This window comes from Dermochelys coriacea, chromosome 4 (assembly GCF_009764565.3).
Source record: "Dermochelys coriacea isolate rDerCor1 chromosome 4, rDerCor1.pri.v4, whole genome shotgun sequence".
Lineage (NCBI taxonomy): Eukaryota > Metazoa > Chordata > Testudines > Dermochelyidae > Dermochelys > Dermochelys coriacea.
Window position 1 is genome coordinate 53,484,977 of NC_050071.1, and position 17,741 is coordinate 53,502,717.

Genomic DNA, 17,741 nt, shown 5'->3' on the forward strand with positions numbered 1-17,741 from the left:
ATTTGGCCCAAACCAAAGAAGAAAAGTCTCCCACTACAACTGGGACGTCTATCTCACATTCCTATCATACATTTAAGGAACAACTGAATGAGGGAATCAATTTCAGCTATTCTAGACCGACTACTGGGCCCAGATCCATAAAAAGAGTGCCATTTACATGCATGTAATCCAAAGCAGGCAGGCTAATAAAGATACATCTGGAGAAAAATTTATTTATTGCAATAAATAAGACAAAACGTAGAAATACCCTGACAAGACAAACAGTTTATGCAACATAAAAAATAGAGTTAAACATCTACAAAGATTGTGATTTATAAGTAATGGAGAAAGAGGAAGAGTGGATGTGGAAGGAGGAACTCCCATGTGTGGTCTGTACATTAATTTAGATATTTTTAAAGATCTATTTTAATCTAATTACATGGCTGTATTAATTTGTTTGGCCTACATATCTCAACTATATCTGAAGGATTATTCTTGTCTCAAAGGGATCTATTCTCTTCTCAGGGTGCATGCCTATTAGTATTAACAGTAGTTATGCACAGGTATCAAGAAGGACCACATGGAGCTTCCCTTACTTATGCAACTGGTCACATAATGAAGGAAGGTAGAATTTTTCCTGCAGAGCACAGAACCTTAAGATATCAATAAATAATTCAACAAAGAAATTAATAAAACCAGATGGATAATTCCTTTTAGACCTAACCAGATTTTAGGATTTTCCTTTAAAAGTCCATGGGGAAAAAAAAAAATCTAAAACCAGACTGCTAAAACATAGGCACTAGAGGGTCAGTCACTTTCTCATTGCATTTAAATGAAAATTAAATAGGTTGAACAAGCATCATTAGTATGTAAGTATTTGTTTGAAGTTTTTTCCATATCTTTTAAACTAATTATTAATGTGTGTAATAAGTCTGAGGCATCCTGTGTTTTGGAGAATTTTTTTTAAACCCCATAAAGGCAATATAGTGCTTGTACTAAAATAGTATTTCTTACTGAAAGAGCTCAGTGCCCTGCTTTGGAATCTGACATGTTGCCATTTTATGTTTTATTTTTGTAACTGGCATTTACAATCTTTCCTTCATGCTTTGTGTTTACAGTATTTGTACAAGAAACACGTATAATACAAAGAATGCTTTTGTTCTCTATGAGGTCTCATATGATCTAATGTTCCTTATCCTCTTTTTCCACTTCTTTCAAGTATCAGCCAGCTCTGGTGCGATTCCCTGGCACTTGCTGACAAATGTGTAGGTGGGACCATTGCCAGTTCTTAATGAGCCCACCAGGGGATTCTACAACAGTCATGTCACTGTCCCCAGACATTTCTTATGTAAGTTCTCTTGGTTCAGTGCTCTGGTTTGCAGTGCAACTCTCAGGTTTGAGTCACAAGTTGAAGGGTCAGCATGAATGTACTGCCTGTTCAATAGCCTCTTCTTTTGAGCTAAACACCTATATGGAGGGGCAAAACTATGGAGTTAATTCCCTGGAGTTGCAGGTTTGTAGCTTCCACTGTTAGCTTTAATGTAAAATACATAATGTGAAGCTACAGTAGGAAATTTGGATTACCGAGCCAGATTTCTGTTCTTATTTACACTGGTTTAAATCCAGAGTTGCTGTTTATTTCAATGAAGTTACCCTCCACTTACGCCACTGTAAAGAAGAGCAGAATCAGGCCTGCTGACACCAAACTTTAATACTAACCTGCTAGAATTCTGTGATTTGTATCTCCTGCGGCTCACAACACAGCCTCAAGTTTACTGTTACTCTAACAACCACCTTTTAGGTATCAGAAAATTTAGAGTATGAAACTCGGTTCTCAATTACCCTTAATGAAAATCCAGAGTAACTCCAATGATCCAGTCAGTTTGGCTTTACACCAGGGTGATTAGGGCTCTGATTCTGCAATAAGTTTTGTACAGGCAGACCTCTCTGGCCACACACAGCTCACTGCGGGAGAGGTTTGAAACAAAGTTTGGCCCACAACAGTCACTATTTATAAGCAATACTTACACTAATTTAATATTTATAATGTGCCTATACTTCCTCAAAGTGAATGGTTAAGGCTCCCAGATATCACAATGATGGGGAACATATAAGAACATAAGTAGGCAGATTAGACTAGATAGACGGTTGAATGCATGGAAGGAAAAATTTCTACAGCAGTGCAGTTAGTTACCCCTGAAGAAATCAGGTTGATCAAAGCAATGTGAACTTTCTGACATTTTACTTCAAAGTTTAAGGGAAGTTTATTTGAAGGGAAAAAAAAAGAGGGTTCTTTTAAGTAGCAAAAGAGTTATACTAGCTTAAACTACAAGGCACTATCATTCTAGGTCTATTTTCAGTGGTTTACAGCTTACCTAAATCTTTTCCTAGACCATGCCACTCCCCGCACCAAATTCAGGGGGGCATTTAATGTGGCAACAGAGTGTTTAGCACCTTGCAGGAGGCACTCCGCACCTTGTTGGTTCAGGCACTTAATTGACAAAAGATTCTGGGAGGCCATGCTTCTCCCACTTTATCAGTTCTTCCCTTTATTTCAATGGTAGGAGGAGCACACTGCAATATAACAATGTGATTCAAACTATAGAAACTGCAGTCAATTAAAAACTCAGGTTTAGCACTGCAGGATTCTGACAGAAAACCTGAAGATGTACATAATGATTCTGGGACCCAGTGTCATTTTAACAGAGAATACTGTGCCAAAAACTGCAGTGCACTTTAGAACTGAACAGAGGTCTCAGAAAATAAGCTTGGTTTAAATATTTTCACATTGGCTGGGGTTTCTAAAGGTCAGTTAAAAGAAAAATGAAAAGTTTGGGCCTCAATCACATGCTTCTGTCTTTCTGGAATGCAATACCCCATGGAAGTGTATGTTTTCCTTGGAGATGCTACAGTATTTCAGGTGAAGAAGGGCGTGAATTCTGTGCAGATTGGACTTCTGTAACACTGAGTGAACTATCCTATTCCATTACCTTTGAGGCCTTCTGAAGGTTGCAACATTTGGCCCATTAAATGTTTTTAATGAGAATGGTAGTATGCTGTACCATACTGTATATTGTACAGTATATACCTACATCTTCATTGCCTAAACAGATTTTTTAACCTATATTAATCTCACTTCTTTTAATCATACTTCACTTATTAGACACAGATGAGGGTAAGTTCCCCTCACAGTTTCCTCTGCATCTTCCCACTAAGCAGAGTGGTTTGTTGCACCGTAGAATGGGGAGCAGGTGTGGTCTGCAGACTTTGCAGATCACAAGGCTCCATGGTGAGGGCCCAGTCTTGCAAACATGTATGTAAATCCCTGACTATTCATGCAACTAAAATTTCTCATGTGTGTCCATATTTGCAAGATTGGAACCTCACTGGAAATTGCCTAAAAAGGGATGAGGAAGAGGCAGACGTATGGACCCACCCCATTTTATATTACTGCCTGGGTGTGCCAGGTGATCAAGCTGCAATGTCCTAAGGAATAGGATAGCTAGAGCACATACTCCTTGCAAGCTGGGAACAATCCTTCCCCCTTAGGTATACAGTTCTGTACTGCTCCCTGCTTAGGGTTAAATGACACAAATGTAAATCTCAGAATGTTATTTACTTAATACCATACGTTATCAACAATACTCTACTATTAAAACAAGATTTTTTTTTTAAAAAAAGACCATGAACTGCTGATCCGTTTCAACAATGTAAAGAAAGTGGATTTTAAATGAAGTTATCTTGCTCTAAAATTTATTATTATTTTGTTTAGAAACATGTGGGCCCACAGTGATGTCAGTGAAGTTAAACTGCTGCAAAACTGGTATAAAGTAGTTATTTTTTGGTATTATGTGCAATGACTGTGTGTGAGAGAGACACAGTATGCACACTTCGTGCTAAAGAGGTATATGTATAAGTCTGACACTAACACCAGACCTGACTGTGTATTATGGATTCCTTATTATATTCATTTTAAATGGAGCTTCTCCTGTTTATATTTTTAATTTAAAATTTATACTAAGTTGTGCCTCTTTGTGACTAGGATTTAGGCACCAGCACATACAATTCAGGAAATAATTTATTATTTACAATTAATTCAGTTTACAATTTTACAGTGTAGTGTACATTTCACTAGAGAAAAACTGTTTAAGATTAATATTATTTAAATGATAACTTAAAGGGGCTTTCTATTTAGTAGGTACTAACCATACCCTATCTTAAATGGGCTTCAAGGCTGAAATATTAGTTAACAGAAAGCACCCTCAAATTATCATAAAACTTCAGTATGCTCTCCATATTGATAAACTGTCCCTAGTTAGGATGGATTGTCCTATGTATTATAGCAAAATATTGTTTTCCCACTCTGTTCCACTTCTCCTCCAAAATGCTCTGTCAATATTTCAAAGGAATTTAAAAAGTGTTGTTTTTTTTCTCCCAAATGTCCCTATTTCTGGTGGGACTGAATTTGGAATAAGGACTTTAATGTTCTGTTCCCTCTGGGAGGTCTTTATAACATCTTGTCTTTAACAATGACTATTTTATTTTAATTTTACAGTAGTGTAGTCACTCCCTGTGATATGTCTATGTATTCAAATTAATAAAGCATTTATGCTTCTAAAAGATCTTCCAGGAACATTTTATAGATTTGTTTTTTAAATATTCAAGTCCTTCAAAGAAAATTTTAGGTCCCTCCCCCCGCCCACTTTTTAATACACAGTATTAAGTAGTTAAGGAGTAGTAGTAATAGTACACAAAGGTTTGTTATTTTTTTTCCCAGCAGACCATTTGCTGCTACCACTAGGTGGCCTGGTTTTCAAAGCAATCCTTAAGAAAAGACACATCAAAAATGTGATTTTCTGCAGTTTTGTATTTTCAGGAAGTCTTGATCAATATCTGGAAAAAAAAAAGAGGAGGAGGGAATAAAATATTTAATAAATTTACAAAAATCATATCAAATGTTAGAATAAAATTTATCTATTTTCCCCTTTCGGATACAGTGATGGATTTCCTCCAAATTTTTTCAGTGAAATACTTTGAGATTCCCGCCCCCCATGAGATGTGGCTATTGAGTCTATAAACAGTCAACAGAAAGACGCAGTTTTAAAATTACACTATTTTCTGAAGATGTTTGCCTACTCTTGCTACAAATAACACCTGAGATTGCTACTACTGAAAGAGAAGATAGAAAAGAATAAAAGTAAACAAACTAGTCATGGAGAAAATTGTGTCCATCATGGTTCAATGTTACTAGCCTTACTTATTCCAAGTAGTATTTACTGATAGGCGTCTTCTCATTGAAGTAAAGATGATTATTTGGGTAAGTGATACTCAACATAGGCAAGGTTGGAGAATTGGTTCCTTTGTCCATTTCAGTACTTCTTGTGCAGTTTCATTTTTTCCCTGTATTGTTATTTTCCCCTGTCTGCATGGGGATTTCACAATTTTTTTTTCAAAATTAGGAAAAGGGGATAAATATTGGCAGGTGGACTCAGGGGCAGGAATGGGAGCTGAAACTGCTTTTAACAATAGACCCATTAATATGCATCCCATATGCTTACCTCACTCAGTAATGCCCACACAGGAGAATCAGAATGGATAGATAAACGAATAGCCTGTATTTTTCCTACTGATGGACTGATGATGCCTTCTGCTATTCCATTATCAAATATACCTATATATAAACAAAACCAATCAGCACTAATATGAGCTATAATGAATGCATTTTTCTAGTGGATTTAGCACAGACCATTTTAATGTCAATAATAAATATTACCTAAGGCCCAGATTTACAAAAGTTAGGCACCTAAGCCTGAGATTTAGATGCCAAGTCCCATTTTTAGGGGCCACTGTTATCCTCAAAACCTACACTTAGCTTCTGCGTAATCGTGTAGGTGCCTAAACTCACTCTGAACCTAAATTTTTGCAGTAAATGTTCCCTAGGTGACTATGTTTCTGCCTCTGGGTATGAGCACTGTTGCCTTTAAGTGCCTGCACACGAATCTCCTGCTAAGGCCCAGAGAGATCCTCAGACCAGGAGAAGGTAGGTGGGTTGACACCTATCTTGCCTGCAGGGCCCAATCCATATGTGTGCTCAAAGCCCACTTAATTCCACACACAGTATCCAGAGGAGGAAGACTTCCCTTATAATTTTTAGCCCAGTGGTTAGGGTACTCACCGGGGATGATGGCAGATCCCTGTTCACATCCTTTCTTCTCATCAGGCTGAGGAGGGACTTGAATCAGGGGATCTCGCACATCCCAGTACCCTAACCATTGGGATAAAGATTACAAGGGTCATCGTCCCTCTCATGGCTGTTTTGTGTGAAGTTAGGCAGCCTCTGAACATTATTGAAATCATTCTTTTGGTTTGTGATGTTGACAGTACATCAGCATATTACTAATAGAAAATACTGTTTAATAGATTTGTATCATGTTAAGATGTAGAAGATCTCTTTAAAAATAGCATATTCTGATGAAACATTTACCTTTGTTGCTGGCAGTTAATGATGTCAAAATCAATTAGCTCAAGCTGCAAAACTCAAGTCACAGTCAATTATCCTACTGAAGAGCGTGAAATGATTGGGCTTTTTCTTTAATTTAAAACCTTCACTATCCCCTTTACTAAAGTCTGTTTTCATTACTCTGCCATATTGAATTCTAAGTAACCAAACCACATACTGTAACCTGCAGAAGTTCAAAATGTATTCTTTGATTACTTTGAGCTCCTGAGTTTCTTATATAACTAATGGAGCTTTCAAGTGTATTGTTTTTTTTTTAATAGTATGTATACACAAGCAAATTGTTTTAGTCTTTGAAATAGTACTAAGTAGTTTACCTGTCTTTAAATATCCATCTTTGGTTGTTTGGTCGTTAACTTTGCCTCCATGGCCTACTGCATCTTTTAATAATTCTGTTTCCTATAACAAAACAAAAGAGTAAAAGTCCAAACCAGGTTTTATAAAATATATTTTTTCCAAACTTCATTCATAAAATGAGTAGTATTGTGTAATGAATTGGGAAATGAGACACTTACAGCAGCAGGCCAAACTTCTACAGTAGTGTTAAACAGTTTATCACCAGGGTGTTCCATGTTTCCACTTCTAAAGAGGTACCTGCCAATGAGAACTATATGATTTCTGTATATTTTTGTATTGTAGAAAATTCTATTATTCTCAAGAATAATTTTCTGAAGTAAAACTTTAAATATACGTTCTCTATTGCAAATAACAAGTCAGTGAAACCAGAGACAGATGTTAGCATTTGCAGCCAGTTGGCCAAACTGTACTAAAACCTTTACATTTCAAACAATATCTCCCCAAAAGACAACCTGTTCTGGAAACAGTGACGGGGAAAGCAACAACCATGCCGAATAGTCACTAACCTTTCTCCCTTTCAGTGCTCAAATCCCAATCAACCTAAACCATTCCAAGCTTCACCAACCCTTACACACAGACCCCAGTGATCCTATATCATTCCAAAGCCTAGCTGAGGCCTGCGGTACCCCTGCAGGCAGCTGCATAAGGATCATCCCCAAGTCTTGTTACAAGAGTGTGGACCTCCTTGTGAATCCAGCATTCTTAGGTACAGAAAGTGGGCTGTCTCCTAATTCTTATGAACCTTCCTTGATGACAGGGTGTCCAACTAGCACCTCTTATTGTGTGATCTATGTGCCAATGGCAGCCCTCAATTATTCATGGAGGTCTATTGATCAATTCAAATGTTTCTAAGAAGCTCCAATATTGGCCAATGGGTGACAGTATTGCCAACTTCAAGCATTCAAAAATCATGAGTTAGGCCCCCAAAAACTTTTAAAAAAGTATTAAAAAAATACTTTTTGGATTCTTTTCATTTGCCTTCAGGCCTTGGAGCCTCTTTAGATTTCATGCTTATAATCCTTTCTTTGCAACCATTCAGGCTCATAAAAGTTTTTTTTTTTAAATGAAACCTGAGATTCTCCCTTTCACATGAATCCAGGAGCTGAGGCACTAAGAAAAACTCCAAATATAAGGTTCACAATAAATATCTCAACATTTAGCAGCACTAGAATAGTGGGGCATCAGCTAGAAAAGACAATGTTGTGTAGAAGCCACCTTCTTCCTTTTTAGACCCCACATTGGGAAAATGGAAGACATGGACTATTTAAGTTTATTAACATGTAAGCTAGTGAATTATGAACATTGTGAGTCACAGCAGTTTCTATTTATGCTGCAATATTTGTTATAATATTGTTATGATGGGGTCACCTGATGGGGATATTACACATGATCTTGTAAATTCTTTTTCTGAGTGTGTAAGCAGTGTAAAATCTTTGAATAAATGTTTGGATTGTCGTTAGTTTTGTGATGCTGCAAAGAAGTTTTCTCCCTGCCACATTCTCTCTAACCTGAGTCTATTCCTGAGGCAGAGGTACTCCCTAGGAGTCAGGCACTGGTGTTTTGGTGAAGATCCCTGACAGATGAGATGGGCAAACAACATTCAGGCTGTCTTCAAGTATGGTGTATATATAGTGCAAAATACCAAAGCTGCACGAAGAAAATATCCAGATCTGTCAGCCATGTTACCGATTTCTCATCTGGTGAGGAACTGACCCACAAGACACCAAAGGGGCAACAGTATTTTTTCATTACATTAATGTGTTGTAAAATACATTTTTACAAATCTAGTGGTATAAATGATTTCATGTACGTTATTTGTGATGGAGAATGCATTTCACAATGTATTTTTGCAGAGAGTGTCTTTCTGGGAAGCCAAGAGAAAAAAACATTATTTGTCAAAGAAGACAGGATGGACATATGCAAAACAATTAATAATATAGAGAACGAAAATTAGGAACTTCCGTTTACCCCTTCTGATACTACACGAACAAGAGAACATTTTAAATATGTTGTCTCTCAATTTAGTTAAGCATGATAGAATAATTTTTCACGTAACACATAGTCAACCAATGGAGCTCACTGTCAAAAGATATCAAGACCAAGAACTTACTAGGATTAGAAAAATTTAACATTTATATGGATAATGAGAACATCCACAATTACATTAGACAAATTAGAAAAGGAGTACTTGTGGCACCTTAGAGACTAACAAATTTATTAGAGCATAAGCTTTCGTGAGCTACAGCTCACTTCATCGGATGCATTTGGGGGAAAAAACAGAGGAGAGATTTATATACACACACACAGAGAACATGAAACAATGGGTTTATCATACACACTGTAAGGAGAGTGATCACTTAAGATAAGCCATCACCAGCAGCGGGGGGGGGGGGGGAAAGGAGGAAAACCTTTCATGGTGACAAGCAAGGTAGGCTAATTCCAGCAGTTAACAAGAATATCAGAGGAACAGTGGGGGGTGGGGTGGGAGGGAGAAATACCATGGGGAAATAGTTTTACTTTGTGTAATGACTCATCCATTCCCAGTCTCTATTCAAGCCTAAGTTAATTGTATCCAGTTTGCAAATTAATTCCAATTCAGCAGTCTCTCGTTGGAGTCTGTTTTTGAAGCTTTTTTGTTGAAGTATAGCCACTCTTAGGTCTGTGATCGAGTGACCAGAGAGATTGAAGTGTTCTCCAACTGGTTTTTGAATGTTATAATTCTTGACGTCTGATTTGTGTCCATTCATTCTTTTACGTAGAGACTGTCCAGTTTGGCCAATGTACATGGCAGAGGGGCATTGCTGGCACATGATGGCATATATCACATTGGTAGATGCGCAGGTGAACGAGCCTCTGATAGTGTGGCTGATGTGATTAGGCCCTATGATGGTGTCCCCTGAATAGATATGTGGACAGAGTTGGCAACGGGCTTTGTTGCAAGGATAGGTTCCTGGGTTAGTGGTTCTGTTGTGTGGTGTGTGGTTGCTGGTGAGTATTTGCTTCAGATTGGGGGGCTGTCTGTAAGCAAGGACTGGTCTGTCTCCCAAGATCTGTGAGAGTGATGGGTCGTCCTTCAGGATAGGTTGTAGATCCTTGATGATGCGTTGGAGAGGTTTTAGTTGGGGGATGAAGGTGATGGCTAATGGCGTTCTGTTGTTTTCTTTGTTGGGCCTGTCCTGTAGTAGGTGACTTCTGGGTACTCTTCTGGCTCTGTCAATCTGTTTCTTCACTTCAGCAGGTGGGTATTGTAGTTGTAGGAATGCATGATAGAGATCTTGTAGGTGTTTGTCTCTGTCTGAGGGGTTGGAGCAAATGCGGTTATATCGTAGCGCTTGGCTGTAGACAATGGATCGAGTGGTATGATCTGGATGAAAGCTAGAGGCATGTAGGTAGGAATAGCGGTCTGTAGGTTTCCGATATAGGGTGGTGTTTATGTGACCATCGCTTATTAGCACCGTAGTGTCCAGGAAGTGGATCTCTTGTGTGGACTGATCCAGGCTGAGGTTGATGGTGGGATGGAAATTGTTGAAATCATGGTGGAATTCCTCAAGAGCTTCTTTTCCATGGGTCCAGATGATGAAGATGTCATCAATGTAGCGCAAGTAGAGTAGGGGCATTAGGGGACGAGAGCTGAGGAAGCGTTGTTCTAAGTCAGCCATAAAAATGTTGGCATACTGTGGGGCCATGCGGGTACCCATCGCAGTGCCGCTGATTTGAAGGTATGCATTGTCACCAAACAACAGAACCACTAACCCAGGAACCTATCCTTGCAACAAAGCCCGTTGCCAACTCTGTCCACATATCTATTCAGGGGATACCATCATAGGGCCTAATCACATCAGCCACACTATCAGAGGCTCGTTCACCTGCGCATCTACCAATGTGATATATGCCATCATGTGCCAGCAATGCCCCTCTGCCATGTACATTGGCCAAACTGGACAGTCTCTACGTAAAAGAATGAATGGACACAAATCAGACGTCAAGAATTATAACATTCAAAAACCAGTTGGAGAACACTTCAATCTCTCTGGTCACTCGATCACAGACCTAAGAGTGGCTATACTTCAACAAAAAAGCTTCAAAAACAGACTCCAACGAGAGACTGCTGAATTGGAATTAATTTGCAAACTGGATACAATTAACTTAGGCTTGAATAGAGACTGGGAATGGATGAGTCATTACACAAAGTAAAACTATTTCCCCATGAAGAAAAGGAGTACCCGTGGCACCTTAGAGACTAACAAATTTATTAGAGCATAAGCTTTCGTGAGCTACAGCTCACTTCATCGGATGCATCTCACGAAAGCTTATGCTCTAATAAATTTGTTAGTCTCTAAGGTGCCACGGGTACTCCTTTTCTTTTTGCGAATAAAGACTAACACGGCTGCTACTCTGAAACCTATTTCCCCATGGTATTTCTCCCTCCCACCTCACCCCCCACTGTTCCTCTGATATTCTTGTTAACTGCTGGAATTAGCCTACCTTGCTTGTCACCATGAAAGGTTTTCCTCCTTTCCCCCCCCGCTGCTGGTGATGGCTTATCTTAAGTGATCACTCTCCTTACAGTGTGTATGATAAACCCATTGTTTCATGTTCTCTGTGTGTGTGTATATAAATCTCTCCTCTGTTTTTTCCACCAAATGCATCCGATGAAGTGAGCTGTAGCTCACGAAAACTTATGCTCTAATAAATTTGTTAGTCTCTAAGGTGCCACAAGTACTCCTTTTCTTTTTGCGAATACAGACTAACACGGCTGCTACTCTGAAACCTGTCATTATGCAAGGCACTGAATTTAGCCGTATAGAGTGGAAATCTGTCAACTTCATGAAAAAACTCGCACAGATACAGACAGACATCATCTTCCTCTCCAAATGCAAACAGATGGACATCATACCGAAAGGACTGAAGGTAAAAAATCCATTACAATCTACATACCACACAGACTATGCTGACAGCTTGTGCCACACACTCTCAAAGAAACTGCGGAACCACCTGATCAACATCCTCTACAGCAAACAGGGAAAGATTAAGAATGAGCTCTCAAAACTGGATACTCTCATAAAGAACCAACCTTCCACACAAACTTCCTTGTGGCTGGACTTTACAAAAACTAGACAAGCCATTTACAAAACACACTTTGCTTCTCTACAAAAGAAAAAGGACATTAAGCTATCTAAACTACTATATGCCACAAGGGGCCACAACAATGGTTCCCGTAACCCACCCAGCAATATTGTTAATCTATCCAACTATACTCTTAGCCCAGCAGAAGAATCTGTCCTATCTCGGGGCCTCTCCTTTTGCCCCTCCACCCCCACGAACATGATATAGTTCTGTGGTGACCTAGAATCCTATTTTCGACATCTCAGACTCAAGGAATATTTCCAACACACCTCTGACCAACATATTAACCCACAGAGACCTTCCTGCCAACACTACAAAAAGAAGGATTCTGGGTGGACTCCTCCTGAAGGTCGAAACAGCAGCCTGGATTTCTACATAGACTGCTTCCGCCGACGTGCACGAGCTGAAATTGTGGAAAAGCAGCATCGCTTACCCCATAACCTCAGCCATGCAGAACACAGTGCCATCCACAGCCTCAGAAACAACTCTGACATCATAATCAAAAAGGCTGACAAAGGAGGTGCTGTCGTCATCATGAATAGGTCGGAGTATGAACAAGAGGCTACTAGGCAGCTCTCCAACACCACTTTCTACAAGCCATTACCCTCTGATCCCACTGAGAGTTACCAAAAGAAACTACAGCATTTGCTCAAGAAACTCCCTGAAAAAGCACAAGAACAAATCCGCACAGACACACCCCTGGAGCCCCCGACCTGGGGTATTCTATCTGCTACCCAAGATCCATAAACCTGGAAATCCTGGACGCCCCATCATCTCAGGCATTGGCACCCTGACAGCAGGATTGTCTGGCTATGTAGACTCCCTCCTCAGGCCCTTCGTTACCAGCACTCCCAGCTATCTTCGAGATACCACTGACTTCCTGAGGAAACTACAGTCAATTGGTGATCTTCCTAAAAACACCATCCTAGCCACTATGGATGTAGAAGCCCTCTACACCAACATTCCACACAAAGATGGACTACAAGCCGTCAGGAACAGTATCCCCGATAATGTCACGGCTAACCTGATGGCTGAACTTTGTGCCTTTGTCCTGACCCATAACTATTTCACATTTGGTGACAATGTATACCTTCAAATCAGCGGCACTGCGATGGGTACCCGCATGGCCCCACAGTATGCCAACATTTTTATGGCTGACTTAGAACAACGCTTCCTCAGCTCTCGTCCCCTAATGCCCCTACTCTACTTGCGCTACATTGATGACATCTTCATCATCTGGACCCATGGAAAAGAAGCTCTTGAGGAATTCCACCATGATTTCAACAATTTCCATCCCACCATCAACCTCAGCCTGGATCAGTCCACACAAGAGATCCACTTCCTGGACACTACGGTGCTAATAAGCGATGGTCACATAAACACCACCCTATATCGGAAACCTACAGACCGCTATTCCTACCTACATGCCTCTAGCTTTCATCCAGATCATACCACTCGATCCATTGTCTACAGCCAAGCGCTACGATATAACCGCATTTGCTCCAACCCCTCAGACAGAGACAAACACCTACAAGATCTCTATCATGCATTCCTACAACTACAATACCCACCTGCTGAAGTGAAGAAACAGATTGACAGAGCCAGAAGAGTACCCAGAAGTCACCTACTACAGGACAGGCCCAACAAAGAAAACAACAGAATGCCATTAGCCATCACCTTCATCCCCCAACTAAAACCTCTCCAACGCATCATCAAGGATCTACAACCTATCCTGAAGGACGACCCATCACTCTCACAGATCTTGGGAGACAGACCAGTCCTTGCTTACAGACAGCCCCCCAATCTGAAGCAAATACTCACCAGCAACCACACACCACACAACAGAACCACTAACCCAGGAACCTATCCTTGCAACAAAGCCCGTTGCCAACTCTGTCCACATATCTATTCAGGGGACACCATCATAGGGCCTAATCACATCAGCCACACTATCAGAGGCTCGTTCACCTGCGCATCTACCAATGTGATATATGCCATCATGTGCCAGCAATGCCCCTCTGCCATGTACATTGGCCAAACTGGACAGTCTCTACGTAAAAGAATGAATGGACACAAATCAGACGTCAAGAATTATAACATTCAAAAACCAGTTGGAGAACACTTCAATCTCTCTGGTCACTCGATCACAGACCTAAGAGTGGCTATACTTCAACAAAAAAGCTTCAAAAACAGACTCCAACGAGAGACTGCTGAATTGGAATTAATTTGCAAACTGGATACAATTAACTTAGGCTTGAATAGAGACTGGGAATGGATGAGTCATTACACAAAGTAAAACTATTTCCCCATGGTATTTCTCCCTCCCACCCCACCCCCCACTGTTCCTCTGATATTTTTGTTAACTGCTGGAATTAGCCTACCTTGCTTGTCACCATGAAAGGTTTTCCTCCTTTCCCCCCTCCCCCCCGCCGCTGCTGGTGATGGCTTATCTTAAGTGATCACTCTCCTTACAGTGTGTATGATAAACCCATTGTTTCATGTTCTCTGTGTGTGTGTATATAAATCTCTCCTCTGTTTTTTCCACGGAATGCATCCGATGAAGTGAGCTGTAGCTCACGAAAGCTTATGCTCTAATAAATTTGTTAGTCTCTAAGGTGCCACAAGTACTCCTTTTCTTTCTACTAATTTAAGGGGCTAGGAAGAATCTCTCTCTGTAAATAGGTTATTCCACAGTCGTTTGCTATGGGCTTTCCTGCACTCTAAAGATGTATCTGGAAGTGGCCACACTCAGGAATAGCATATTGGATTAGAGGGACTGCTGGTCTGATCTGTTCTGACAATTCCTGTTTCATCATTGAAAGGGCAGGACTGCAGCTCAGCTAATTAAGCATTTCAACAAGGATCTAATTTAAGTGGGGACCCACTCTTAGAGCATGTCTCTAGGATCTCCTGAATCTTTGGAAGTTCATTTCCTAATATCTGCAGAGGAAGAACTTCCCACCTGCACACAGGAGACACGCAGAACAGGAGCACCTGTCCTGGCCCTCCTGCAGAGTTTGAAAAATCCCTTGCCCACTGCTCTGTTCTCCAACCAACAACACCCCAGTCCAATTAAAAAATGGCACAAGCTGCCAAAGGTGACTAGTAGAATGGTATAAGTTAAAGAAATCCTTGTTCAATTTTAATTTATATTCACATCACTGCAAGCATTCCTAATATTCCTGGCAACACCGGAAAGTGTTGCCAATGCACCCCAGTGTTGGGAGAAACTATGCTCTTAGACCAAACTGCATTTCACCGCTAAAACTCTGTTTTAAAAGTTATAAAATTTGTATTTTAAGAAACTTAAATATGTGGTATATATTGGAAATTCATAACCATATATTATTTTAAAATATTAGTATATAGCATAAAATATATTAGAAATGTTTACAAGCCAGACAAAATACAAGAATCTTGATTCTGATCTCACAATAATGTTATGTTGTTGCAGCTACATTTAATTCAATGATTTCAATAAATTCAGAAGCAGACACAAGGTCCTTGCCCAGGCTCTCACCTCCCTCCTCCAACATTTCTTCCTTAAGGCATATGAACTCTAGTCTTTCTCACAAAGAAGTATAAACTAAATCATAAGGGGAAAGCGACAAAGCAACAAAAATTAACACAAAAACTTTAGAACTGCCAAGATGTGTTGTAGTAGTAGGATTTTATATTTGTATTTTGTATAATTTAGAATAAAAGATAAAGAATAATCATGTAGCATGCATTAAATGTATTGATGTATGATTTGACCATATTGTGCCAGCCACCTTTTCTGAAAGCAGAAAGAAATGGCCTAATGAGCCATTGGTAAAGATGCATCAGCAAGAATCTTGTGTCTGAAGCTGATTTCAAGGCAGTAACATACCTTTAGGGTCACCACTTTGTTGTAGGTTTAGCATTTTGAAATAAGTAAAAGATTGCAACATGCCCCATTGAGATGTCAGAGGAAGGCAAATTGACGACTCTAAAAGATGTGGCAGGCACCCATCAATGGGCACAAAATAACTGATCAAAACCAGCATGGGGCAACTCCCTAAAAGGCTAATAAAAAATAAGAACAATGTAAAAAAACAAGCATTCATCGAACGGCAATTGATTACAGCATGAGAGTGCAAAACTCATTGATCCCAATGAAGGAAGATCACTATGTAAATAGGATTCTTTGCCATGAAACTTTGGATTCATCCTGACAAGACTTCCCCAGAGCATTGTGTTGTGACCGACAGAACCCAGCTCTTCTCTACCTGTGATCAACCTAGCTGGCCAATAGATTGATCCGGACTCTGGACTGGTAACTATAACATCGACTGGCAGGACTGTGTGTGTGCGTTTGCGCGTGCGCATGCGCATGTGCGATTAAATGCATATGCTAATTATTGTATCTCCAATAAACGCGGTGTATTGCCTTTTCCCCTGAAAAAAATCCCATGTGCCTCTTATAAGCATAATAGTGTCATCACTCAATCAGTTGTTTTTCACTGTTTTCACCCTAGGGTTTACACTTATTTTTGTTTCTTTGTTAACTATTTAATTTTCATTCCTGTGAGAAGTCTAGAATTCATAAGCTTTTAAGGAAGAAGTGTGTTTCAGGGAAAGCGTTAAAAAAAGAGGAAAGGGGTATAGCAGACTTATTTAAATTGGCAGTTTGTGGATACTCAAGCAATAGAGAATTGGTAATCTTGACAGGATTCAAAACCGGGTACAAGTATCTTACCATATCATTTAGTACTTACCCTTCTACTTTCAATGGCTGTAAAAAAGTGAATAAGATATAATCTCCAGCCACTGGAGAAAAAGCCCAAAAACAGTCCATTCCTTCATAAGCCTTTTCCAAAGTATAATGCTGGAATATTCTTAGGCTAGTAGTCACTTTTGCAGGGGGGTTAACATGTGCTTTATGTAGCATGTTTTTGCCAAAATCTTTATCCTGGTAGACACAAAGAGAAACAATATCACATATAAAGACTCATAATTCAGTGTTCAAATATCTTAGATCACAGAGGGCTGTTATAGAAAATGAAGAGTTATTATCTGAACTATTTTCATATAAAATGATACATTTAGGTTTTAAATATTGCATCCATATTTATGGGAGCTCCTTCAGTGAAACCACTAAACTCAACAATAAGTTGTGTAACTATAAGCTTTATCGATCATTTCCTAAATGATGTAGAAGCTTTTCCAAAGGGCAGGCTGTCCCATAATTGCCCATTATACCTTCTTCTGTAACATCTGGTATAGGCCACTGTCAGAGACAAGTGGACTACACAAACCATTGGTCTGATCCAGTATGGTGATTTTTATGTAATCATACAGCACTGACTGAACTCTTGAAGTCTTGTACTTAAGTGCTCTTATATGGTGAGAACAACTGCTTTATGGGAGGAGGTATATCACAGGCAATACAGACCTGTGCTGCATTACTAATAGGGGGGAGCGTATAAGGAATGGCCAGTATCTAAGGAGGAAAGGCTACCAGAAGCAATCTCTCCATTTCCTCAGGAACCTCAGGAGAACCTTTGTGGGTAGACTAGAAATCAAGCCCTATGCTAGTTTGTATTATTTGCACTGTTTATGTAGCCATTCCAGAGTCTCTTGAGACAGTATTTGCATATGACTACTGTGGATCTGAGATGATCTAGACCTAATAAAGGTGGCCTCCCTGAGTAGGTGTTTTCCCCCAGTTTAAGCAGAAGAGTCTCTGATTGTTTTTGTAGTAGGACACTGTAATTGAAAAACCCACTCTTGACCTCAT

The 17,741-nt window shown here is 39.7% G+C and overlaps 1 protein-coding gene across 14 annotated transcripts in view; it reads right to left on the reverse strand.

Moving 5' to 3' along the window:
• Nucleotides 1-196: 196 nt before the first annotated feature.
• Nucleotides 197-17,741, reverse strand: part of MGAT4D (MGAT4 family member D) — a 103,118-nt gene continuing 85,573 nt past the window's right edge. For 12 of the 14 annotated variants that reach the window (XM_038400429.2, XM_038400425.2, XM_038400430.2 and 9 more), the window contains 6 exons: nucleotides 16,720-16,913; nucleotides 7,012-7,090; nucleotides 6,814-6,895; nucleotides 6,155-6,244; nucleotides 5,538-5,650; nucleotides 197-4,872 (listed from right to left, as the gene is read on the reverse strand). In XM_038400429.2, coding sequence (XP_038256357.1) covers nucleotides 4,852-4,872; nucleotides 5,538-5,650; nucleotides 6,155-6,244; nucleotides 6,814-6,895; nucleotides 7,012-7,090; nucleotides 16,720-16,913 — 579 coding nt within the window. In that variant the 3' untranslated portion in view covers nucleotides 197-4,851. The remainder of the gene's footprint in view (nucleotides 4,873-5,537; nucleotides 5,651-6,154; nucleotides 6,245-6,813; nucleotides 6,896-7,011; nucleotides 7,091-16,719; nucleotides 16,914-17,741) is intronic. The other 2 variants (XM_038400427.2, XM_043512829.1) reach the window with 1 other exon arrangement.